Raw genomic sequence first — 27,064 nt, forward strand, 5'->3', positions numbered from 1 at the left:
CTTATTGACTCACTGGCCAATCAAGAAGTATCTACTGAAAAACAAGCCTCCCACCCCAGGCTTCGGGTGCACATTAGCCTAGGGGCAGGGAAGATCTTCAAAATTTACATTCTTATTACACACCCCAAAGACCCAGCACAGAGCCTTGAATGGAGCAGGTGCTTAATAAATGTCCATTGAACTTAATTTCAGGGGGGGTGGAGAGTGAGGGGGAGGGGTGTAATCAGAAAATAAACAACACACCAACTATATGTGACAGTGTGTGTAATCTCCCTCCACCCCGCTGCTGCAAAGAAGGGCAGGAAATACACCTCATCTCTTCTCTTCTAGGACAACTTTGGTTGACCAGGAGTATATTTGGGGGGAGGGAGGCTTCATCCTTTCATTTTTTTTTATTGCAGAAATTGATTCTGCATATTGTTTCCCTGGTTCTTTTTACTTCATGTTGCATCAGTTCAAATGTATCCTCGTGCTTATTACATCCATGTACCACAATTTGCTCAGCCATTCCCCTCATCAATGGGCACACACATTGTTTCCACTTTGCTACTACAATAAGTACTGCTAATATTTGGGAGTATCTAGGACTGTTCTATCTTTGACTTCCCTGGGTTGTACAATTCACTTTAAAATGTTTTTTGTTTGTTTGTTTGTTTTAGTGTACTAATTTTCTGTCTGCTCACTTTACTGGACTATTGAGCAGAAAATCAGTGCGGGTGTACAAGTAAGGAAGATAATTTACCTTCTCAAACAAAAAAAATTGTGACCTCAGCAAAAGGGCGTGGGTGTGTTTTTGTTTTTTTTTTTTCCAGGTGTGTGAAACTTCAGACCAGAGACACCTAGGAGGAATTAAGAATCCAAAGCAAGTGTGCAGAACAAATTGCTTTAAGGCGTTTCCCTGGGGCTGAATGAAATGGAACTAGGAGAAACGAAGCTCAGTCTCAATGCAGAGGATGGTTATTCCAACGCAGCTTTTGAGGTATGTGGGACCTTGGTTTTGGCTGTGGTTGCCGTTGCAGTTTTAACCATGACTAGTGTGTTTATTAGCCTTTAGGTTGAAAGACAATCTTTCCACACACCTTTTGGCCCGGTGCTTAAAGAAACTATTAAGATTAATGGTAGGGGGAGGGCTTGCTAAAGACACTCTTATACAGCCTTTAAATGTAGTTTTCCTTTCATCCTGAGCATTCTATTGTGTTGAGGAACCGGAAAGGTATCTTTAGCTCTAGCCTGCTTAGGTCTCTCAACTTTACTCCATCATTTAGTCAGTCTGTTAACATGCATTTATTAAGTGCCTCCTACTGTGCTAAGTGAGTTCTAGGGATACAAGGAAATACAAAAGACAGTTCTTGGTCTCAAGGAGCTTTCAGTCAGCTGGGAGACGATATTAAAATAAAATGCAAACAAATAGTCAACAGAAGAAGAGATGAGCCTTTAAGGGAGTTCAGGAAAAAGATGTCTTGTAAAAGAAGAGATTTTAGCTGGAAGTTGAAAGCCAGCAGACAAAAATGAGGAGGAAAAGACCTCCAGGCATGAAGTAAAGTCAATGAAAATGCAGGGATATATTTTAGAGCTGGAAAAGATTTATATATATAAAGAAACTGACATGCTGGGAAAGGAAATGACTATACCCTAAGGTTACACATTTGATCTGTCTCTATTCTGGAAATGTTGAATGGCTAGAGAGCTAAATTTGCAGTCAAGAAGAGCTGGGTTCAAATCCTTTCTGTACTGTGTAATAGTTATGTGACCACAGACCCTTCACTTGTCTTTGAGTTTCAGTTTCTTCATCTTACAATAGAATGCAAACTTTTTGAGCAAAGGGACTGTTTTGCATTTGTCTTTGTATTCCTAGACCCTTCGCACAAAACCTTGGATGTGATTATTAAAGGGCAGGTAGCCTCTACCTCACAGAGCTGCCAAGAGCTCGAAATGAGATAATCCATACAAAATGCTTCATATAAAAACTTTTCCTCACCTCCCATCCCATCCCCTATACACCTGTGATTTCACTGGTGCAGGAAAACTTACTCCAACAAAGCAGTTTGGTACCTGCCCTAAAACCCCCAATCTTGGCTGTCACGGGACAATGAGAGAGGTTAAGTGACTCCCCCAGAGCCACCAGTAACAGAGTCAGTATGGATCAGAGGAAGGTCTGGTCTCTGGCTAACTCCAAGGCTGTTGCATATCCACTGAATATACCATTTGCAAGCTTACAAGGGCCCAATGTATGTTAATGCTTATATTTCCCTTTTATCTAATTCAGGGTAAGGTTGAATTAAGTGATTCTTGATCAAAGATGTGTAGGGGTCTTAGAGGCCATCTAGCCTCTAAGTATATTTTATAAATGAGGAAACTGCGGCCCAGAAAGAGTAAAACGTAGAGTAAAAAGTGGAAGAGTCCAAATTTGAACCCAGGTCATGGTAAGCAGCATTCTTCTATTCCATGTCTGAAACCATGTCTGTACTCCAATGAAATCCACAGTAACAATGCAAATTCTGCTTTCCCTTCCAAACCACCACCACAAAACAAAGTAAACATACAAAAAACAGCCACAGATGTACCTTAACCCATGATCTGGTCCATGATTTAACCTTATCTAGGAAGTCTCAGTATAGCAGAAAACCTTGCTGGTTTTTTTCACTGTAAGCAAAGCATTTGGGTTTCTTGGGCAGCTAACCAGTGGGGAATGTTTGCACATGTCAGAGTACTGCACTGAGCAGTCCCTGCAGCTCCTGAGACTTTCAAAACCTGGGGGGGGGGGGGGGGCGGTGTTAGAGAGTCAAAAGTGTCTTCTGAACTGACTAACCCTTTGGCAAGGGGAATGTTCAGATTAGCTCCTGAGGTTTGCTTTCTTTACTGACCTAATGCTTCACACTGATTGAGCAATCCTGGGAACTGCTCTCAGCAAGTTTTCTGGTTTTCCATGCCACTCACAATTCTAGGCAATGCCTAGGAGAGTTCCCCCCACCAAGCAAGCCAGAGGAGGAATAAAGAGAGAAGAAACTAACTCTAAAACCTTCCAGGACCAAATCATTCGTTTAGCTTTTAAAGTTCTTTACCACCTAACCTTTTCAGCCTTCTCAGTCTTTTTCTCCCCTCTTTACTGTTTCTTGAATAATAACCAGACTTATCTCACTTGACCCTCACAACTGCCCTGTAAAGTAGGTGCTTTTATACTCTCCATTTTACTGAGGCATGCAGAGGTTAAGTGACTTTGGCCAGGGTACCACACATAGCTAGTACGTGTCTGAAATGGTATTTGAACTCAAGTCGTCCTGATTTCCTGAGTTTCCTCAACATAGCACTCCCATCTCCCAACTGCCTTTTCACTTGCTATCCCCCAAGCCTGGAATGATTTCCCTCCTAACCTCTGCCTCCTGTCTTCTTTCAAGACATAGTTCAAAGGCTACCTTCTCCAAGAACCCTTTCCCAATTCCTGCCATGACACCCCCTCCACTGCCAATATCTTCCTTATGAAATTACCCCCAATTTACCCTGTATATATCGTTAGGTACATAGTTGTGAACATGATCTCTTCCCTGTTAGAATATGAGCTCAATGAGGCAGCTAGTTTGCAAGGTGAATAGAGCACCGGCCCTGGAGTCAGGAGGACCTGAGTTCAAATCTGACCTCAGACACTTTATACTTACTAGCCATATGACCTTGGGCAAGTCACTTAACCCCAATTGCCCCTCCAAAAAAAAAAAAGACCAGAATATGAGCTCATTGAGATGGTAGGAATTGTGTTTCTGCCTTCCTTTGCATTCATAGTAGCTGGCACATAGTAAGTACTTAAATATTTGTTGAATAAATGAAAACAAAGGGGGAAAGTTGAAAAAGGAAGAGGGAGAAAGAATCAGAACAGGGACATTGAGGTGACTGTAGCTGGAAAAAATTTCCTCAGACAGTTCTGGCTGTAGGCAGTTATAGATGTTGGCTCTTATTATTCCGCTTTAGGCAATTCAGAGTAAGATTAGCTCTCCTCCCTGGCCTCCAGGAACAAAGCCCAATGGATCCAGACCTGTCCTAGCTCTTCTGCCCCTTCACAGCTTGGTTGTCTCAAGTCCCATTTGTCATCAAGTCCCAAGGAAGGTAATTGGATAAATGGGTTGCCTTAACCCACACTATGAAAATTAGACCATGTAGTATCCGACTTTATCTGTATTGCTGATGACAGGCCCTTATCAACTCACTATCCCACTTTTCACAGAAGCTCTTCCAAATCTTTTCATCCTTCCTCAAACCTCCCATGTTTCCCTCCCCCCCCCCACTTTCAGCTAAGAATATTGTCTCATACTTTACAGAAAAAATGAGACCATTCACCACAAACTCCTTTTCCCCTCTTCTTCATCTCCTATCACTCAGCTGCTTTCTGCCTGTTTCTTCTCCTTCATCCCTGTTTCATATGATGAAGTGGTCTTACTCTTTACCAAGACTAACTCCTCTATTTGTTCAGGTAATGCCATCTCCTCCAACAGATCGCCCTGTCGTCCTTACTCTTTCACGGATTTTCAATCTTTTTCTCTCTGCTGACCCATTTCATACTGCCCACGAACAAGTCCATATCTCCCCAAATCTGAAAAAAAAACCCTGTCACTTCTGTCCCTGATAACTCTCATCTTATTTCTTCTACCCTTTGTAGCTAAAGTCCTTGAAAACCTGCCTATGATAGGTGCCTCCCCTCTCTCTCCTCTCTATTCTTAATGCTTCACAATTTGACTTCTGACTTTCTCATTCCCCCCCAAAGTTGCTCGTGATCTCTTAGTTGCCAAATTCTCCTTCCGCTTGGCCTGACTCTGCAGCCCTTGGCATTGTTTGGCACATCCTTCTCTCTTCTTCGATATTCTCTCTCTCTTCAGGTTTTCAGGACTACACTCTCTCCCAGTCCTCCTCCTGCCTATCTGACCACTCCTTCTCTGACTCCTTTGCTGGATCTTCCTTCAGATCCTGTCCACTAACCACAGGTGTCCCTCAGGGTTCTGTTCAGGGTCCTTTTCTCTTCTTCCTCTGTACTACTTCACCTGGTGATCTCATTAGCTCCCATGGATTTAATGACCATCTCTATGCTGATGACTCTCAAATCTACCTGTCCTGTCGCAGTCTCTCCGCTGACCTCCAATCTCATCTCCATCTGTCTTTCAGACATCTCCAACTGGATGTTCCATAGTCATTTTAAACTCATTATGTGCAAAACAAAAATTATTATCTTACACCTTAGAACCTCTCCCACCCCTCCTACCTTCCCTATTACTGTAGAAGGCAACACCATCCTTCCAGTCCTTCATTATCTTTTACCTTACCCTCTATAGTCTGCCTGCTAAGGCCTGCAGATTTCATTTTTGCAACATCTCTTGAATGCAACCCTTTCTGTCCTTTGATACTGTGATCAATCTGGTGCAAGCCCTCCTTACCTCTTGCCTAGATTACTGCATTAGCCTGTGGGTGAATCTGCCTGCCTTAAGTCTCTCCCCCCTCCGATCCATCTTCCATTCAGCCTGGTACCATGTCACACCTCCCCTACTCAAACTCCAGTGGTTTCCAATTACCTCCAGGATCAAAGACAAAATGCTCTTTGGCATTCAAAGCCCATCATAACTTTGTCTCCTCCTTTCTTTCCAGGCTGTTTACACCTAAGGTACTGACACCTCCTCTTTGATTCAGTACCCTGGCATCCTAGCTGTTCCTTGAGGGGATTAGGACATCCATTGTAGGAACTGAGTGAACCACACTGACTCCATCTGGTGACTGAGTTAGCTCAGTTCTCTTTCTTTTATGGGTCTAGTCCAAAACTATTCAGCTGTGAGAATTGAGAGAAAACTCCATTGTATTGTTTGAACTTAGCCTTGCGTGGCTGGGAAACTGAACCACCTCTACCTACTACCTAAAGACCCTTAACTAAGGATCTAGGTTATGCTGACCAGAAACTGTCAATTCAAAGATTGATGCAAAGAATTTTCTCACAATTGTACACCTCAAGCAATCTGTGTCTTATATAAAAACTGGCCCCATACTGAGCAATCAGTTATTGTTTCCATGTTCCTTTGATTGTTTACAGATACTTTGGAGAGTGGGACATCTCTTTTTCTGAATTCAGGAAATTGTACCTGTTCACTCTCCCCCTCCCAACTTGGAAAGTCTCTAATCTTTCTTCCAATTAGAAATCAGATCACTGACTGTTGTATTGTCTTCTTTTCATTCATTGACCTTATTTCGTTAATTGTTTTTAATGTGTAAAAGTCTGTCTCCCTTCGTATTCTGGGTCCAGGTCTGTCCTGAGGAGGTCTGGGTTTGTTGAGCTATTGCTATACATTGTTTAATCAATATGTTCGAGAGATTGAAACTTTGTTTTCCTCAGTCATTTCCTTTTTCAACTGCCACATCCACAAACCACAAGACACTCAGCTCTGGATCCTTGGTGTTGTTTTTGGCTGCCTCCCATGCCTAGAACAGCCTTCCTTCTTGCTCTGACTACTGACCTCCCCAGCTTCCTAACTAAAATCCCACCTTCTACAGGAAGCCTTCCCCAACCCTTCACAATTCTAGTGCCTTCCCTCTATTAATTGCTTCCCACTAATCTTCTAGATAGCTTGCTTTGAATAGACTTGTTTTCATATTGTCTCCCCCTATTTCTCAAAGTAGATTTTAAAAGGGTTAAACCCCAAAGGGGTTAAGGGACATGAAGAAGAAAAACCACTTCATAGTTTACTTGTCAGGTAGCTCTTAGACTTCCCTATTTCTAATGAAAAGGCACCAGTGACTGCATAGTAGCAAAAAAATCACTTCCTCGGCAAAATCCCAACAGGTAGATAATCAACGAGGGCTCTTAGTCTTTAAATCCACCTACAATAATTTTCTTTCAACAGAACGATCATTTCATGTTTAAGCCTCCCAAAACACCCCTACACACACAGCCTCCACAAATATCTGTCAGGCTTACTTTCCTTTAGGAAGAGATCTGCTTGATCTGTGTATTAAGTATTTATGTACATATAAGTAGAACTGGGGTATTATAAAACCTCTTGGAATTTACAGTCTATCTGGGAGAAAGAAAATATTTATGCATGTATATACACATGTCTGTTCATGATTGGCATGAAAAGTAATTTGTTGCATATTTTAAGTTAAAAAGCACCTTAGAGGTCATCTTGTCCAACCCCTTATTTTACAGATAAGGGGAATGAGAATAAGAGAGATGAAATGTATCACCCAAGGTCTCATAGCTATGACAGTTCAGAGAAATTTACTATAACAATAATGGAAATTTATATAATACTTTAAAATTTAAAAAAAGGTTACCTTACATTATCTTATTTGAGGGTTGAAATAAGTATTGTTTGTTGTTCAGTTGTTTGTCATGTCTGACTCTTCCTGACCCCATTTGGGGTTTTCTTGGCAACGTTACTGGAGTGGTTTGCCTATCTCATTTTACACATGAGGAAACTGAGGCAAAAGAGGGTTAAGTGACTTTCACGAGGTCTCTAGATGCCCTTTTTATACTTTAGAAAATAATGACCTAAGATGGGTATTATTATCCCTATTTTTACAACCAAGGAAATATACTCAAAGATTTGCCTATGGTCCCACAGTGTCAGAGGCAGGATTTGAACCCAGATCAACCTAACTCCCTATCTAGCATGCTTTGCTATATTACACTGCCTCACTAGAATATAAATGCTATCATGATACAGTTCATGATTAAATATGATACAGATAGAAGTTAAAAGAATGGGTGCCTGGGGCGGAGCTAAGATGGTAGAATAGAAGCACAAACTTGGCATGGGCTCCAGCTCTAATCATTTCCAATACATGTAAAAAATGACTCTAAACAGACTTTAGAGCTACAAAACCCGCAAAGTGACAGAAACAAATCTCCCACTGAAGGAAGCCTGGCAGGTGGACAGGAAGGGTCTATGGCACTGAGCTGGGAGCTGAGTGCAGTTCAGCATGAGCCACCTGGTTCCAGCCCCAGGTCGGCCCTGACCAGCAGCCACCTGAGCAAACTTCAGGAGAGTGAATCATCAGTAGCTGTGGCAGGTTCCAGACTTCTCAACATATAAACACCAAAGACAAAGTAAAAGGTCAGTGCAGAATTCTCTTGGAACAGGGGGGTACTGAAGAGCATGGTCCAGCCCCTGCCCCCAGGGCGAGAAGCTGCAGAGGCCTGTTGGTCCAACAAGCACAGCCTCGCTGCCTCAGGAGCTCCTGGCCTGCAGATCATAGGGGGACCAAGCGACCATTCAGAGGGGAATCACTCTTGCTTTAACCTGCTTGGATCTGGATTGTAGTCTTCGGTAGTCGTCCTGAAGTGTGTGACCAGTGAGCCAGAGCTTGTGGAGGCTGTAGAGAGGACACCCAACTAATAGTTCCAGCAACTACAAAAACCCCAGTGATTTTGGGAAATAGCTCTCTCCATTCTGGAAGCAGAGTTCTACCATGGCAAAGAGCTCAAAAGTCAAGTAATTGGCTGACAATATGAGCAAGCAATGGAAGCACAAACAGATCATAGAATCCTTTTTTGGGGACAAAAAGGATCAAGTGGGAGGAAGGCTGTGAAGTCAGAACTCCTGCATCAAAAGCCTCCAAGAAAAATATGTACTGGTTATAGGTCATGGAGGAGCTCAAGAAGGATTTTGAAAATCAAGTAAGAGAAGTGAAGGAAAAATTGGGAAAAGAAATGAGAATGATGCAAAAAAAATCATGAAAAGAGAGTTAACAGCCTTCTAAAAGACACCCAAAAATACACTGAAGAAAATAACACCCTAAAAAATAGACCCAAAAAGTCAGAGAGAAGAATGCCTTAAAAAGCCAAATTTGCCAGATGGAAAAAGAATGTCAAAATCTCTCTGAAGAGAATAACTCCTTCAAAATTAGATTGGAGCAATTGGAAGCTAATGACTTCATGAGAAATCAAGATAATATAAAACAGATCTAAACAAATGAAAGAATAGAAGACAATGTGAAATATCTCATTGGAAAAACCACTGACCTGGAAAATAGATCCAGGAGAGATGATTTAAAAATTATTAGACTACCTGAAAGCCATGATCAAAAAAAGAGCCTAGACACCGTCTTGCAAGAAATTGTCAAGCAAAATTGCCCTGGCATTCTAGAACCATAGGACAAAATAGAAATTGAAAGAATTCAACAATTGCCTCTTGAAAAAGATCCCAAAAAGAAAACTTCTAGGAATATTATAGCCAAATTCCAGAGTTCCCAGGTCAAGGAGAAAATACTGCAAGCAGTCAGGAAGAAACAATTTGAGTATTGTGGAAACACAATTAAGATAACACAAGACCTAGCAGCTTCTACATTAAGGGATTGAAGGGCTTGGAATACTAAAACCAAGAATAATCTACCCAGCAAAACTGAGTATAATGCTTCAGGGGAAAATATGGTCATTCAATGAAATAGAAGATTTTCAAGCATTCTTGATGAATAAAACCAGAGTTGAATAGAAAATTTGACATTCAGATGTAAGAAACAAGAGAAGCATGAGAAGGTAAACAGGGAAAAGAAATCATAAGGAACTTATTAAAATTGAACTATTTACATTCCTACATGAAAAAATGATAATTGTAACTCATGAGACTTTTCTCAGTATGAGGATAGTTGAAGAGAATATATGTGTATAATATGTATATATACACATATATGTATGTATAGGACAGTGCATATGTGTATAAATGAGTGTGTCTATATGTGTGTACATGTATACATAGACCAGAGGGCACAGGATCAGTTGAATATGAAGGAATTATATTTAAAAAGTAAAATTAAGAGGTGAAAGAGGAATTTATTGGGAAAAGGAGAAAGGGAAAGATAGATTAGAGCAAATTATCTCATATAAAAGAGGCCAGAGAAAACTGTTACAATGGAGGGGAAGAGCAGGAAGGTGAAAGGAAATGGGACAATCTGATTCTCATTGAATTTCGCTTAAGGAGGGAATAGCATACACACTCAATTGGGTATCTTACCCTACAGGAAAATAGGGGTAGGGGATAAAAGGAGGGATAATAAAAGGGAGGGAAGATTGGAGAGGGTAGTTAGAGGCAAACATTTTTTAAAAGAGATAGGGTCAAAGGAGAAAATAGAGTAAGTGAGGGTGGGATAGGACGGAGGGAAATATAGTTAGTCTTTCACAATATAACTACTATGGAAATTATTTGTGTAACTACACATGTACAACCTATATTGAATTGATTATCTTCCCAGTGGGGGTAGGTGAGGAAGGAAGACGGAAAAAATCTGGAACTCAAAGTTTTAAAAACAAATGTTTAGGGGCGGCTAGTTGGCACAGCGAATAGAGTACCGGCCCTGGAGTAAGGAGGACCTGAGTTCAAATCCAGGTTCAGACACGACACAATTACTAGCCATGTGACTTTGGGCAAATCACTTAACCCCAATTGCCCCCCCCACACACAAAAACCTCAAAAAAACAGAATTTAAAAGGGTGGCACAGTGAGTAAAGCACGAGCCTCAGAGTCCCTCTGGCCTCAGACACTTAAACCCACCCCCCTACACACAAAAAAAAAACTAGGGGTGGCCAGGTGGCATAGTTAGTAAGAGAGCTGGCCCTGGAATTGGGAGACCCAGGATTGGTTCGGGTCTCAGATACTTAGCACCCACACAAAATAACTGGCCATGTAACCTTGAGCAAGTTAACCCCAATTGCTTAGAAAAAAAAAGTAGCTGCGTAACCTTGGGCAAGGTACTTAACCCCAATTGCCCTCCAAAAGGCTAAAAAAAAAAAAGTTTAAAAATGTGTATTTTACATCCAACTAGGAAATAAGATATTCAGGTACTGGGGTATAGAAACCCACCTTGCTCTACTAGAAAGTTAGGGGGGGTGATGGGGGAGGATAAGAGATAATAAAATATGCTTGCTCACTGGAAGCCAGGAAACCCAGAGCCCAAATTTGGGTGTATTACCTAGAATAAGCATTTTACTTCAGCATCCCATCTTTCCTCTTCTTTGAAATAACAATTTTTAAAAATGCCTTCTCTGTTCCTATGAGTACAACATAAAAACAAATGAAACCTATCTGGTACAGTGAAAGGGCCCTGAATTTAGAGTCAGAGTACTCCAGTTCAAATTGTTCAAAATGTTAAGATTCCCAACTGGGTTTTGGAAGGCCTGGGGGACCATTCTCTAAAGGGTTTTAGAGCATCCCGTAAGGATTTTAAAGAAAAAGATAGGTCTTAAAAGAGGGAGAAAACTAATCTTATTCATCCTTTAAATGGGGTACAAGAAGAGGAAAGGATTACTCCTAAATGGGTTTAGTGTATAGAGTGCTGGTCATAAATCAGGAAACCTAGGGGTGGACCCCTCCCCCTTCCTCCAACACTTTTTAGATATATGATGCTGGGCAAGTCACTTAAACTCTCTAAAGCCCCAATTTCCTGATCTGAAAAATGGGGATAATAGCTCTTACCTCACAGACTTGTGAGGATTAAATAAGGTAACTCCTATAATATACTTTGAAAACTTCTATGGTAAACAAATGTCAACTCTTAACTTTAGACCTCTGCTTTTTTTTTTTTTTTTGCCTTTTGGAGTTAACTTGCCCAAGGTTACACGGCTAGTTTTTTTTTGTGTGGGTGTTAAGTGTCTAAGGCCGGAACCGAACTCGGGTCCTCCTGACTCCGAGGCTGGCACTTAACTCACTGCACCACCTAGCCACCCCAGAGCTCTGCTTTCTTAAAATAATCTAAACATTTTTAATAATCACACATGCCTCTAAGGTCACATACAAAATGTTACCTTTAAGACAGGTTTGAGACTCCAAGGTTCTTGGATCCAGGAAAAAAAAGAAATTTGTTGGATATATAGAATCCAAGGACTAGAAAGCATCCTGAGAGGTCATTTGTTCTATCTACCTGCTATTGGCAATATTTTTGTCCCATTTTATTGGTAAAACCTGGGGCTTAAGAGCTTAGAGAAAGGTAAAGACAAGTCAATGAGGTAGCTGGGAATGGAATTCAGTGCTCCCAGTTGTAACAAGATCCTTCCCTGATTTGAAGGCTTCCTGGTATTAGGAATTTATAGCTATAGAAAGGCACAAATTCAGAACTAAATGTACCATGCACCATGACACACTTACAGAAAACACAGTTTACACTCTTGGAAAACCTCTTCAAATTCTAACATTCTTTGATTACTTACCTAAATCATATGCTACCATTCTTCATAGGATTCATTAACTACTTCATTCAAATGAGTAAGCCCAGTGTTAATAAGAAACTGATCAGGATATATTACTTCCTACACTTTTCATAGTTGGTCTCCTACCAAGAACCATCCTTAGGTTGGGACCCAGACAATGACTTTAGATTCAACCTCGCTAGCCATGAGGTTAGTGTCATCCAGTAGGATTTTGAAGCTCAATCAGCCAATTAGTTTACTTTTGCCAGTTAGTTTGCTTCATCCATCTTGGCCAATGGGAAATCTGTATCGTGGGGTGATGAGATAGGAAGCCAAAGGTCTAGATAAGGGAAATGAGGAACAGAATGGAAGGACAGTGGAGGCATGAAAACTCTTACTTGTGATTCAGAATCAAATAATACTGTCTTCAGTGGAGATCATCCAGAAAATTATTCAACTAGGGCTTGGCGGGAGGGAGGAAAGTGGAGAAGGGAAAGAAGAAGGGAGAGAGAAGGAAAGCTGGGTAGAGGAAGGAAAGGAGAGGGAATGGAAGCGGGGAGAGAGGGGGGAGAGAGGGAAGGAGAGAGAGAGTAAGAGGGAGAGAGAGAGGAAGAGAGAGGAAGAAGAACAGGGACAGAGAGGAAGAGGAGAAGAGAGGGGGAGAGGGAGGGAGAGAGAGAAAGAGAGAGAGAGAGAAGAGGGGGAGAGAGAGGAAGAGGGGGAGAGAGAGAGGAAGAGGGAGAGAGAGAAGAAGAGGGAGAGAGAGACAGAGACAGAGAAAGAGAGAGAGAGAGAGACAGAGAGAGAGAAAGAGAGGGGAAGAGGAAAAGAGAGATGACATGCACTGGCTGCCCATCACTGCTCCTGATAGCCTCCAGGGCACTTGATCCCTCAGACCCTTCTTTCAGACCCTTAGGATACTTTCTAGAAATGGCAGACTGTCTATTGGTAAGGAGGAAAGACAAGGAAACAAGAATTTATTAAGTACCTAATATGTACCAGGTACTATGCTAAGCAATTTATCAATATTTTATTTGACCCTCAAGACAGCCCTTTTGGGTAAGTGCTGTTATTCTCATCCCCATTATACAGCTGAGGAAATTGAGGCAGATGGAGGTTATGTGACTTACTCAAGTCTTCCTAACTTCCAGTCCAACTCTATCTATTGTCCCACCTGCCTACTTTTTGGCACTATGCTTGGAAGCCAGATTACAGCATTAGAACCTTTAAAGGTAGAAGGTGCTTTCCTCTTTACAGATGACCAAACTGAGACCCAGAGAGCAGTGAAAAGACTTGCCTAACAAGAGACAGTTAAGTAGCACAATCCAGATTTAAATCCAGTTCTTGTTACAAATTTGGTGTTTTTTAGGCTTCAACAAGAAGTTAAATTGAGAAGCCATAGGGAGAGATGATTTTCCAGTAAAGAGAGGGGTGATTTGAGAGTAGCAGACAGGATGAAAGGTAAGGTTGAAAACAATCTGTATCACTGCCACAAGGAAACCACACAACGTTGTGGGGGGAGGGGGTTTGGGGGACTTTTTCCCCATTTCCTTTTCAGAATATCAGATCACAACTTTTGAAACGTAAGGATCTCTTCTTACTCATGCAATTCAGGATCTAGCCTCTAAGGGTACTGTAAAAGTTGGGGGCAAAGCTGCCAACTCCCATAGCAAGCATTAGAATACGCTGACTTTAACTATTTGGAAACTGAACTAGCCATTCTTGGTCCAGCTTTATGCAATTAACATGTCAGCACAGTGTAAACATGTGAGCTCCTTTGGTCCTATATCTTAGAAAGCCTTGGAGAGCCCAATGGGAGAGCTGTGTTCTCAACATCTGGGATTCATCAAGGACCTCCAAATATTTGTCAAAGATTTGGGGTCATGCCAATCCAATATCTGTTTTGCCAAAGACCTTTCTTTCAAAATATTTTTAAAATGTTGTCAATTTTGTCTGTGTTCTTGATCCATTTACATTTATTTGATTGATATACACTTCTAAAGGATGTGCTTGATGATGAAAATCATTTAGCTACTCTTTTGAGTCTTTGTTTTTTTGGAACCAGAAAATAGCTTTTTGCCTTCAGTAAAATCAAATGCTTGCCTTATGAAGAATTAGCTTTATTACAATCTCCACACACAACTATTATTATGATTGGGCTAGTTTATTATGGCCCAGTCTAGGCCAATGAGGTGGGTCATCATGACTCCTACATATATGGTATTCTAAGAATATCCTGGGACAGATAGGTGGTGAAGTGAATAGAGTCAGGCCTGGAATCATGAAGACCTGAATTTAAATCTGGCCTCAGACACTTATTAGTGATGGATATGTAGATTTGGGGCTCATTATTCATGAAGTGAAGGATGTACTAGAGTAAATAAGGTAGATTTCAGTGTAAGTAAGGTGGATTTTAGTATGTGTAAGCAGATTTTTGTAATTATGTCTTAGAGTTTAGTTTCACAGGATCCATGGCTATAACAACCTCTTGTTCCCAGGTATTAGATATGAGTTCTCATGGTTATGGTTCAAAATATCTCTACCATGCTTGTGCAGTATTATGTAATAATAAATCATATAAAAATTTGTGCTTAAATTGTGAACATCCACTGCAACTTCTGTGAAGCCATTGCTGGCAATATGCCTTCTTTGTCTGTTGCCCTATAAAGCAGGTTGGCATTGGTCAGTGAATGGGGAACCCTTTGGGTTGAATGCAAGAATGCTGTGTGTGCCTTGATCAGACCCTATCAAGGCTTGAGGGGAGTCTGTGTTTGCCTCAACTGGCCCCCACTGAGGTTTGAGGGGACTTGGGGGAATGCACAAGCTGTGCCTGTCTCGACTGACCTCATCAAGACAGAGGGGTAGTTGTCCCCCTTTCTCACTGACCCATGAGAGAAGGGTGATTGGGGAATGCTATAGGGGTTGTATCAGCACTCCTGAGAAGACTAGACCAGAATAAAGTAAGATTATTAACCCCTTAGAAGCTATCAGTCTGGCCAGATCAAGAGTAAACCTGTGCTAGCAGCCATCCTGTGTACTAGTGTTATCTGTCTTATAAAACTTAAAAACAAGAGTAAAGAACTTTTCAGCCATAGGTGGAATGCAGTTGCCCACTTAATTTCAAACCACCCCTAGAACAAATACTAAGGAGTAACACCCTTACATATTATAATGGTTGCAACTATACTTTAAAGTTATTTACTCCATTAAATCCTGAGTTTTTCTTTCTTTTAATCCCTGTGTGGGGATTCCAAAATTGTCCAATCTATAAGAAAAAACACTGAGGTAGAGCTCTGAACCAATGGCACTTTGTTAAATAGTCTTTGGTCCCCCCTAATGAAGTGGACCTCAGATCTTAATCTAAAATGCCGCTGGTCCCCAAGGTTTGATGCCCAAATATGGAAAAGAGGCATGGTAAAATACAGAATTGTATTGGTTGATTGGTTGGTTGATCTTGCTCTTGATGGTCAAAAATTAAGGTGGGCAAGACAACAGTCATATTTAGTGACTTGGTCATAAGATTGTCACCTGCTCATGTTGGGCAAGAGAAGATAGTCTGGAGAAAAAGATAAGTTGGCATACTTTCCAAAGATTCAAGGCTTCCCACCCATGCTGGGTTTAGAGATGAAGATTTGAATAAAACAGAATGGAGATATGTTTGTCAGCATTCTTATGATTGTGCAAGTGAGCTTCACAACTGGTAAACAAATGGTGAACATTACATTAAAGTTTAAGGCCTATTATAAAGGTCTAATGCAAGATCCTATCTTATCTAATTATCCCTATGTGATTTATGTAAAATACCAAACTGATTAATACTAATTGGAATAGAGTAGGGATCCAAATGAATTATTTCTCACACCTGTGAATATCTCTTTTGACTTGTTATCTCTTTTTCTGTCTTGAATTTCACCCTTCTCCTTTCTCTTCAGTTCTCCCCTCCATCAGCCATAATATAGATCTAAGATGTAGGATCCTAGGATTATAGGTTTTAGAGCTGGCAGGGACCAGCGACATCTGGTTAAACCTCCTCCTCCTACAAATGGGTTAATTTAGTCCAAGAGAGGTCCAAGGACAAATAGGAAGTAGCAGAGTTGAGATTTAACCCAGGTTTCTTTTGCTCTTCAGTTATGTGGCTTCCTGGGTACCCTCTGATATATTGACATCAAAACATTCACTATTACTCTTTGAGTCAGGACCTCCACCCGATTCCAAATCCCTGAGCTAAAGACCCAAGGAACCCACAATCTACTTGTAACCAGTCTACCTTTTGTCAGTGTTAGAAAGATGTGGGATTACCTGGACCTCAAAGGAGGAGAGTGAGAAAAGACTTAGTTTCAGCTGACAATATGAGTGAATTTAAAAGGATTATCCTCTCAAGGTGTTTTAAATGTAGGAAGAAGTTTAAGTGGGGAGGGGATGAGAAAAGGGAAGCTTCCCAAAGGGCTAAATGTTTAAAATAATATTAAGAACTTTACTGGGAAAGGAATTAGGGAACTACTTCCACATTTTTTCCCTGCCATTAACTCTTGGCGTCATTTACATTTGGCTAGTGGTGTGTTAAAAATCAGGTACTATTTTCCTTACCAGCATTGGATCACTTAAAAATTAATATGTTCAAACAATTCATAAACATGAACACTTCCATATACAAAGGCCAGAAAATGAGGATCGCACGTGGGACTGCTAACCCACTGGATACATTATGCTCCTTTTAATATGCATTAAATTTAACACAGTGGTACCAACATTGCCCTGCTTGTCTGTGTCCCCCTCTGAACTTTCCTCTGGTCTCATTTGTGTATCTTTCAGTGTTTCATTGATTTTTCTCTTCTTTTTTTTCCCTTGCAACACTACCACTATTCCCTTTTCCATGTAAAAGTTCTCGCCATAACAAAAGCATAATCAAGAAAAGCAAATTTGTTATAATGAAATGTATACAGAGTATTTAATAAAGACTAGCCAATACAAGGAAATGGCTAGTTCAACACAAACATGCAAATCTATCCAAAATAACTTCCATGAATTGAGAATCTAACTTTTAAAGAATAACCTTAAAGACTCTGACATACATGCATTTTGGCAACTAGGCTATGACTCATTCCTCCAAATTACATTGCCTTACTAACCCAAGGCTACATGATCTATCAAATATCAAATGAGTTAATTAATCCAGCCTTTGTTTGAAGACCTCTATGGAGAAGTAAACCACTACATCCCTCTAAAGTAAAGACTAAACTAGGAGAGGTTTTTTTTTTCATTAATTTTGCCTCTTTGTAACTTCCACCCACTGAGCCTATGCTGGATCACCAGAGTGAGGTATGTTATAGGAGAACCCTTTGTGAAAAAATGCGTTGAACCAGATGGGCACAAAGGGGTCTATAAAATCCTGAGTTTTACGATTCCACAACTGTGCTAAACTAAACATTTGTTGAGCCCTACTTCTCTTGATTGTTAGTAAGAATGGCAGTTTTAAAACTATGGTCAATTTCTAAATGAGATGGGCCATCTAGGTGGTGTCGCCAGAGAGAAATTCTGAGAAAAAAGTTTTGATCAGAATCAATTTTATTGGTCAGGTTAGCAGTAACCAATAAATTGGTTCATGCCTTTCCTAATGAGCCAAGACCTTGAGTAAGGGATGACAAGATCTTTTATAACAATGACCAAGACTACAGAGTAACATAGGTGTGCCTCCTTCTGATTGGCTATTAATGACACAGTCAGAATTGAGATTACATGATCTGGACCCCCTCCCCCTTTAACCACAACCAAGATATGTGATTCAAGTCACAAGACAAAAGTTCTCAGGTGATAGATATGATTAGAAGTTGCTACATTAGTTTAAATTGATGAGATTTGACCTTTTAGTTAATCAGGTTTCTTTGGAAAGTGGGACTACAAAATATAATTAATCTGTAGGGTGTGTTGGTAGGTGAAGTTTACAATGGGAAGGAACCTCAAAAAGGAATATTAAATCTAGTTAGATTTTGTTGTTCAGTGATTTCAGTCCTATTCAACTTTTTTTTTGGCAGAGATACTACAGTAGTTTGCCATTTCCTTTTCCAGCTCATTTTACAGACAATGAAACTGAGGATTGGTGACTTGCCCAGGGTCACACAGCTAGTAAGTGTCTGAGGCCAAATTTGAACTCAATAAAGTGAGTCTTCCTGCCTCTAGGCTCTATCTACTGAGCCACCTGACTGCCCTCCTTCCTAATAACTCATTCCCAACTTCCATTTCATCAGCATAGCAGATCTTAGGACTCAGATTGTATCATGCAATCATCTGGTTTCTGAAAACATCTCTTCTTGGGCATTCTGGAATACACCTGTTATCAGAGATGTTCTGAAAGGGAGAAAACCCTGGTTTAGGTTACTTGTAGAGATTCTTTGATGTTTCTACTATAATCTTTTGTAAAACAGACCTCAATACAATACAGTACACCCTCTTAAACTGGGTTTTCCAATAACCAGTTCAAGCACCAGGTACCCACAACTCACCCAAAATTTCAGAGAATTTAAACATCTCCTTGCTGTTACTATCTTTATCTAAACTCTGTACTTGATATAGACACTAGCAACAACAGGCTGAAAGAAGAATCTATGATGATTTGACTTGTAAGGTGAGCCCTTCTGGTTAAAAATTTCATATTTACCAAAGTGGACATGTGAGCTAAGGTTAAAGGTGCTTTTTAAAATTGGCATTGATTGATTACTTAACTTTTTAAGACTGGCATTCATTTATTTCATCCTTTATTTCAGATTTAAGCCTCAGGGGAAAAGAAAAACTTCTGTTTTACTACTTATAACTATCATGTGATATAAGTTAGTAAATTACATTACTATATTTTAGAAATTAAAAAATAACTGAGAAATCAAAAACTAAGCATCTTAAAGCATGGAAGGCAGAACCCAGAAACTTAAATTAAGTTTATTTAAAAAAAAAACCTGAAAATGCCTGGCTTGTGCAGAGGGTGATGAAAGGAAACAATACTATATATATATATATAGTTCTGAACCCAATTTTTACAATTTATTATTAGAACATGCTTAAGGCCTGTATATCCCATTAGAATCATTTACATTTGACATATATGATCTGATCTTGTCACTTTTTCAAAATTTTTCATTGCCTAATTCCTACCTTAGAAGGATGCTATCAACCCTCTTTGTAAATGGTTGACTTTTATTCCTATGTTCATTGGCTACCCAAATGGAATTGAGTGAAATGTTTGTTTAACTTCAGTTGTAACCAACAACAAAAGACTTGGGGTTTGTTTTCTACTCTTTGTGACCACATTTTGAGGTTTTCTTGGCAAAGATCCTGGAGTGGTTTGCCATTTCCTTCTCCAACTCAGTCTACATAAAGGAATTGAGGCAAAGAGGGTTAAATGACTTGTCCAGGGTCACATAGGTATCAAGTGTCTGAGGCTTGATTTGAACTCAGGAAGATGAGTCTTCCTGACTATAGGCCCAGAGCTCCATCCACTGTACTACCTGACTACCCCTTCTATAGTAAGTATTTAATCCCAGATTGTATCTCTAAAATAAGGTGTCTATCTGTAAACTGCTTGCACTTAAGGACGTGCTCTACACGTGGGCTTCTTAAACTTATTCCACTTGCTTTTGCATTTCCCAGCATTCATTTGTTTCATGGCCTAAGGGCATGTACAATGCAAAGTGCACATGCTTTGTGTTCTGAACCAAGGCTGCAGTCAAGTTGTGAGATGCAACACCAGGGGCAAGCACTTCCAGAAACACCTCAGATTCATTATGGGTTGGATTTTGAATTAATTTTTGGTCTTTGCATGTTCAGAAACCTTTTACTGCTGCCAAATTTTTTGTGACCCATGTGGGGTCACAACCTATAGTTTAAGAAGCGCTGTTCTACATGGAAGTGTTAATCCCAAATTAAATAATAAATCCAAATAAAATTGGATTTCTCTTTGAATTATTAGAAGATGATTCATAAATTACTCCCCTCTAAGATAACTGATTACATGGAAATTCTTTCCCTTATAACCAAACAGAAGATGTTTCTGATTTTAATCTTACTAATTAATGGATTTATATCTTTGTCCCACAAACTTCTTTATCTATATCTTTATTCCCATAGTATCCTGAGCTATTTAAAGGACCTTGCATCTTATTCTAGCAGTGCAGAGGTGCTGGTGTATCGCAACAACAAGATTCCTTATATTTTTAAAAATTACCATTTTACCTGCCCTAGTTAGAGAGATTTGCTATGAAAGTGAAAAGCAAGAATATGTTTATAACATCATCAAAACTGGTCCTTCAGACCTAAGGGCATAGAATGACTCAAATGCAACAAAGTTCCATATCACTTACAGGGTGTCATAGCCAGGCTCTGGTGGGAAATAGCATAAGGGGGAAACCAAGTCAAGAGACTTCAGCCTTAGTCCAACCATTCCCAGCACAGACATCCACCTGCAGTAGCTCTCAAACTGGGCTCCCTTAAGCAGCAAGTGGCATTTCTTTGGTGGATCACTATCTCAATGATCACTCAGAAATTTATACCTCAATTCAAAACTCAGAACAATGATCAGATTACAATCCTGTGAAATTTCACCTCATATAGCGAAGTTTCACTAACCATTGCTTAGGGCTAGATACAGCTATTACTCTCATGTTGTTGCAATAAGTTAGTTAGCAATTAGAGTTTACCAGACCTTCAAAAAAAATCATTCTACATCCTTTTCTTTTTCTTCTTCTCCAGTTTAAACTCATCATGGCACAAAAATCAATCACTAGAAGTTAAGAAAATATTATACTCAGAAATTAGGTTTGTATATTAACCCCTTAAGGAAAAAAAAAACTTTAAGACTGGAGTCTGTTGAGATTAAGTTGGTTTAAGATGTAACTTCAATATATATTCATTAACATATAGCTTCATAATTTTCATTAGTCAAATAATCTTAGAAGAAACTTAGTCTACTATAAACAAGCTTGTAAATTCCCCCCTCTACTTTTAAAAAGAGTGGAATAGGGGACCCTAGTTTTTCAGTAAACCAATTCCTTGCCTAAGAATTATAAAATTCAGCAATTTCTGGCATAGGGCTGATAAGATTTTATGACCTTCCTTAAGCAGATTGTCCCAAGAAACTTGATAAGTTTACCAATAAGGAGATTTTACAAGATCTCTCATTCTCCTTTTTCCCCATACAGTAAATAATTATTGTTCTTCTCTTTTAAAATATAACCAATTGAAACGTTTCATAAGTTTTAACATTATAACAATAGCCTACAACAACTTAATGATTTCAAAGAATCTAAACCAAAAGGAGTTAAATTTTTTTCAGTGATACAACTGTATTATCTTCTTCACAGAATTTATTATACAATGGTTTCCCAGAATTTACAATGCCAAAAATTTTAGAAACATAATAATATTCTCAATATCATGAATTTAAAACATGAAAAAAAAATTGTTACTAGTCAAATATCAAATAAGTTGAATGAATTTCCAAATTATCTTACATAGAAAATCATTCATTTTATGGCTTTTAGCATTTTATACTACTTACATTTTAAATCCAATATACTCAGTATGTGGTAATTATATTCAATTAAAGAAAGAATAATAGTTAATATTTAAATGGTGCTTAAAATATGCTAGGCATTTTGTCAATTACTTCACAATCATGATTCTTGTAACAACTCAGGAAGGTGAGTGCTATTTTTATCCCTTTTACAGACTAATAAACTGAGGTAAACAGAGATGAGGTTACTTGCCCAAAATCCCACAGCCAGCAAATTCATTTACAGAGACTGGATTTTTAACTCATATTTTCCTCAGTTTGTGTTCTTTGAGCATTTTGCTTGATGCCAAAATGCATTATAATTTAGTTTTAGGACAAAACTTTACTATATCAAAGTGGGGTTTACAATCACAAAATCAAAATCTCAGATTTTCCCCAGGGCCATCTACTTACTACCCACTCATATACATATATGTTAATGCCACCTAGGGCAGAAAACATAGATAAACCACTTAATTCTTGACAGGGATTGATTATTAAAAGCAGTATTAATAATTTCTGCTTATGGTTTGAGTGGATCTTACCCCAAATCCCACCTAGATCACCTACATCATTTACAACAAAAATGGGTAGGAGTCTCAGTTTCTTCTTGACAAATTGTTTGAAATCTACTCTAATTAATATCCTTACCCAAATCGGGAGATCTCAATTTATGGAAAATTTTCTAATTTCAAAACACACCAATTTAAAAATTTATTTTAATTTTTATATATTAATATAATAAAATTATATTTAATTTATATATAAATATAAAAAATTTATATATAAATATATATTCATATATAAATATTTATATATAATTTTATATAAATATAATAAAATAAAATTTTATTTTAAAAATTTAAAAATTCCCAAGAATCTAATTTTATTTACCCTCCTAATAAAATTTATTTCCTTTTTAGTTGTTCCCTGATTTATACACACTTTTCTCTTTTTTGTGAACCATGAAAGAGTTATGGGCAGCCCCAAAGTAATACTGCCTTTTTTTTTTTCTAGCTTGGAATCTCACTACTTTGAATTTAGCTTCAGTTCTCTAATCAGTGAAATTACCTTCCTCCTACACTAAAACAATAAATCAGTCACTTTTCAGGCAAGGAGTAAGATAAGACCTGTGTTGTTTCCCTGAAACTTTTACAATTCTAGTCTCATTTTTTCCTTAAAACAAATTCTACAGAGCATTACCTCAAAACTTATTAAAACATTTCAGCACTTATTTTTTCAAAAAACATTCAAACTATAACTTGGAAATTCAGAGTATTCATCTCTGATTAGTTTAAGATGCCACAAATTAGGGCGGCTAGGTGTCGAAGTGAATAAGAGCACCAGCCTGGAGTCAGGAGGACCCAGGATTGGTTCTGGCCTCAGATACTTAACACCTACATAAAATAACTGGCCATGTAACCTTGGGCAAGTTACTTAACCCCAATTGCTTTAAAAAAAAAAAAAGATACTACAAATTTCTGCAGAATGTGGGAAAGATTCCCATCCCTCTTATCTGAGAGGGAAACAGAGAGACAAAGACAGAGAGAGAGAGACAGACAACAGAGAAGGAAAAAGAGAGATAGACAGACAGAGAGAGAGAAGGAAAAAGAGAGACAGACAGAGAGATAGAGAGAGAAGGAAAAAGATTTTTTCCTCAATAACATGTTTTTTACTCACCCAGGAAAGAGCTTATTTGACTTTCATACATTAGCTTTTTCCAACTAGCTTTTTTCCCCAGTGAAAAGTTGTGATTTTTTAAAAAGCAATTGGGGTTAAGTAAAGTTACAGGGCCAGTTATTTCTGGGTGTGGTGCTAAGTATCTGAGATTCAATCCCCAGGTCATCCCGACACTAGGGCCAGTGCTCTTACTTGCTGAGCCACCTGGCCACCCCTCACTGAAAAGTTTTTAATCAAAAATTGGTGTGCATAATTTTCTAAAAGCAATCTCAGTGATACTGAAAAGTTTTTAATCAAAAATTGGTGTGCATAATTTTCTAAAAGCAATCTCAGTGATACTGAATCCCATTTTCCTTTATAGAGACTTTTCCACTAGTGTGGAGTATAACTTTATTATCTTAAAGGGACTTTCCCACCAGAATAGAAGATAATCTTAGCTAGCAACTTCCCCAACAACATGAAGGTTCACCTATTCCCTTAGGGACTTCCCAGCGATTTTCTTAACCACCTTACCTTGGGACTAAACTGGAACTGACCTGAGATTGAGAGGCAAGTCAGGTCTCCAGGTAAACTCTGGGGAGAAATCCCTCAGGGAAAAGGCTCTCCCTTTAAGAGGTTGCCCCAGGGACCAGACTCACTCCTCCAGGCCCTTCATTGAGAAGAGAAATTCTGAGAGACAAAGTTATGAGCATGATCAACTTATTAGTCAGGCTAGCAGTAATCAATAAACTGGGTCAATGGTTTCTTTTAATGACCAAAAAACTTGAATGAGGACTGACCTAATTTGGTGTTTTCTTGGCAAAGATATTGGAGTGGTTTCCCATTTCTTTCTCCAGCTCCTTCTATAAATGAGGAAACTGAGGCAAATAGCATTAAGTGACTTGCCTGGAGTCACATAGTAAGAGCCTGAGACTGGATTTGAACTCGGGTTCTTCTTGACTTTAAGCCAGGTCTTTTTATTAACTATGCCACCTAGCTAGCTACCCTTTCAAACCCTCAAGCCAGAGGGAATTGGCAACTAAAAACACCAGGGTTATTAGACAACCTGAAGGGCTAGATTTCCTCTTCTCTGTAATGCTTCTTCCCCTCTCCCCCCAACCCCAAGTTATAGGTCCCACTATAGCTGCTGCAATCCAACATAAAAGTGTTTGGGCTAGCCTCAGGGACCCTCAGAAGTCATCTTTCATTGAAAAAAAAAATGCCGGTTAGGAGACCAGTTAACTTTAAGACTAGGGTTAATTGAAGACTGGGACTATTATTCCCAGGTCACATAGATAATTAAGAATCAAAGCTTCCTATATTGTTATACCCTCAGTTGCTCACTGTAATTGATCATCATTGCTTCAAATTGCAATGGGTTTCTCTGATCTTCAATCCCAAACACAGAATAAAAAAGCTTAGAAGTCTTTTCTGAGACAGATGGACCAACCCCCAGGCAAAGATTGGAAGAAGATGGCAGTCTCATAGGTCATAACAATTAGGAAACAAGAAGCAAATTGAAATAACCATTTATGAATATCAACCACTCATAAAAAGGAAGGAGGACTACCTTAAGGTGAAAAGAAAAGACAGAAACTGGGACAGAAGTAGTAGCCTCAAGATGTTTTAGAGATATTTATTCAACTAAGTCAAAATTAATGAAATTATGTGCAATTCTACATTTATATTCCTTTAGCTGCAGGGCACTGAAACATCAATAGAGGAATGAAAGAGAATGAAAAATAATCAAACATCTTGGGTAACTTAACTCAGATCACTTAGTCTCTTCCTAGAATTGATTGACTTATCCATGTTCAAAGAAATCCTGCACATCAAAGGCAAAGAAATAAATTATATTCCCCTCCACCTCACACCTCTCTGTGTATGGATAGATAACTGTGGATTGATAGATGTCAATGAATGAAAAAGCATGTATTAGCAGTACCCTTGGTGGATGATTCTCATTGTATTCCTTGGCTCTTCTTCCAATCCTTAAATGTCAGTCTTCATAAGCTCTTTATTTCTTACCAAACCAGCCCTTCTAATTGCAGTTTCTGTTGATATGGACCACTATTCTCTCTATCATCCAATCTCAAAAACCTGGAGTAATTTTTTAAAATTCCTTTTTCCTCAAGCCCCTCGTTAAGTTCATCATCTCCCAAATCTCTCATTTCATCTAACCCCTTTGAAATGAATCCTCCCTTACACACACACACACACACACACACAGAGAGAGAGAGAGAGAGAGAGAGAGACCTCAAGCAGTTTAACAAAAATAATGGCAATTATGGCCATGGCTTCTGACGATGTATGTATAGTGGCAACCACAGTGGCATCCCCAGAATGGCTGCTAGAACACGTTCTTAGATCTGCTTTACTAGGAAAGCTAGCTGTTTAAGGTGTCAATGATCTTTTTAAATTGTATTTACTAGTTCAGGGGAAAAGTAAGCACCATAAACTTCAGAGAAAATACAAGCAGAGAAATAAAGACCCAACAAACAGGGCTCTGACTGCCTGAATCAAAGCAATATTGCTGCACACTTTACATACATGCCTGGATCAAGAGAGCCTTTACATCTCAGCAATCAGGAACTCTGAACATATGGTCACTCAGTGTCTCGACCAGGGAATCACAAAATCCTCAAAAGCAAACTCCCAAAGCAAAATACCACCTCAGGGTATATATACTTCTCAGAGCCAGAAGGCAGCACAACCCTCCTGACTCAGCCTAATTAGGAATTAGCAAAAGATGGGAAAGCCTTCCTATAAGCAAGCTTCCCTTAATGGGCTCCATAAGAGGCCTATTAATGGGTAGGGAAGACCTTAAATCCCATTAACATTGCCAACCCTAGGGGGCAGCTAGGTGGCAGTGAATAGAGCACAGCCCCTGAAGTCATGAGAACTTGAGTTCAAATTCAGCCTCAAACACTTAACACTTTCTAGCTGTGTGACCTTGGGCAAGTCATTTAAACCCAATTGCCCTGCCTTCCCCCTTCCAAAAAGACAAAAAAAAAAAAATGATAAACCCCAATGGTAAAACTTATAGGTGAGTTTCATGGGCTTAAAAGCATGGAGGAGAGTACACATTAGCAAATCATGAATCATAGCTCTATAAAATATTAAATATATTAAAGGTCCAATTAAGTAACTCTCAATTAAGAGGTTTTACTGGACACCGAAGGGGTTGAGAAACTTCCAAATCTACTCCTACCCAACAAATTTGGTAATTCTTCAAATTCCTACTTTGCTTTCATCCCTGAAATTCTCTTACTTGGTGAGAGTTCTTGCATTTAAAATCTGATCAATCACTCTGCAAATAGTTATTTTTTGCTTAGGTAGGGCCTTTTGTTAATTGAGGCTTAAGAGAGTTTAGGACAGAATCCTTGACCTCAAGGGGCTGGGGCTGATAAGGAAACCAAGGCACTCTTGTAATAGATTTTTATTGATATATTTTATTCTTTTAACTTAAGAACATTGTTCAATTCTGATTTTTATTGGTTTCACTTTCCTTATGTGTAAAGATATCTGTAAAGATTAGATAACCTCCAGGGTCCTTTCTTGCTCTGGATTTATGATCCTGTTATAGCCTGAACCTGACATAAAGAAGCAATAAATCAGTTGGCTTATTGGCAGTAGATAAGCCAAGTAAATCAGTCAAGGATCCCCAAACACACACACAAAAATTGTTGATGGCCTTGGTTTTGTTATTGCTTAATGCTTAT

General features: G+C 39.0%; 1 protein-coding gene across 2 annotated transcripts in view; it reads left to right on the forward strand.

Annotated features, from left to right (window-relative positions):
- Positions 1-27,064, forward strand: part of SLC28A3 (solute carrier family 28 member 3) — a 138,530-nt gene that overhangs the window by 29,870 nt on the left and 81,596 nt on the right. For both annotated transcript variants that reach the window (XM_069105082.1, XM_069105084.1), the window contains one exon: positions 813-979. In XM_069105082.1, coding sequence (XP_068961183.1) covers positions 914-979 — 66 coding nt within the window. In that variant the 5' untranslated portion in view covers positions 813-913. The remainder of the gene's footprint in view (positions 1-812; positions 980-27,064) is intronic.

The sequence above is a fragment of the Petaurus breviceps genome, unplaced genomic scaffold, assembly GCF_028583685.1.
Source record: "Petaurus breviceps papuanus isolate PSGF00001 unplaced genomic scaffold, PetGlider_PUasm1.0 138, whole genome shotgun sequence".
Classification (NCBI taxonomy): Eukaryota; Metazoa; Chordata; class Mammalia; order Diprotodontia; family Petauridae; genus Petaurus; species Petaurus breviceps.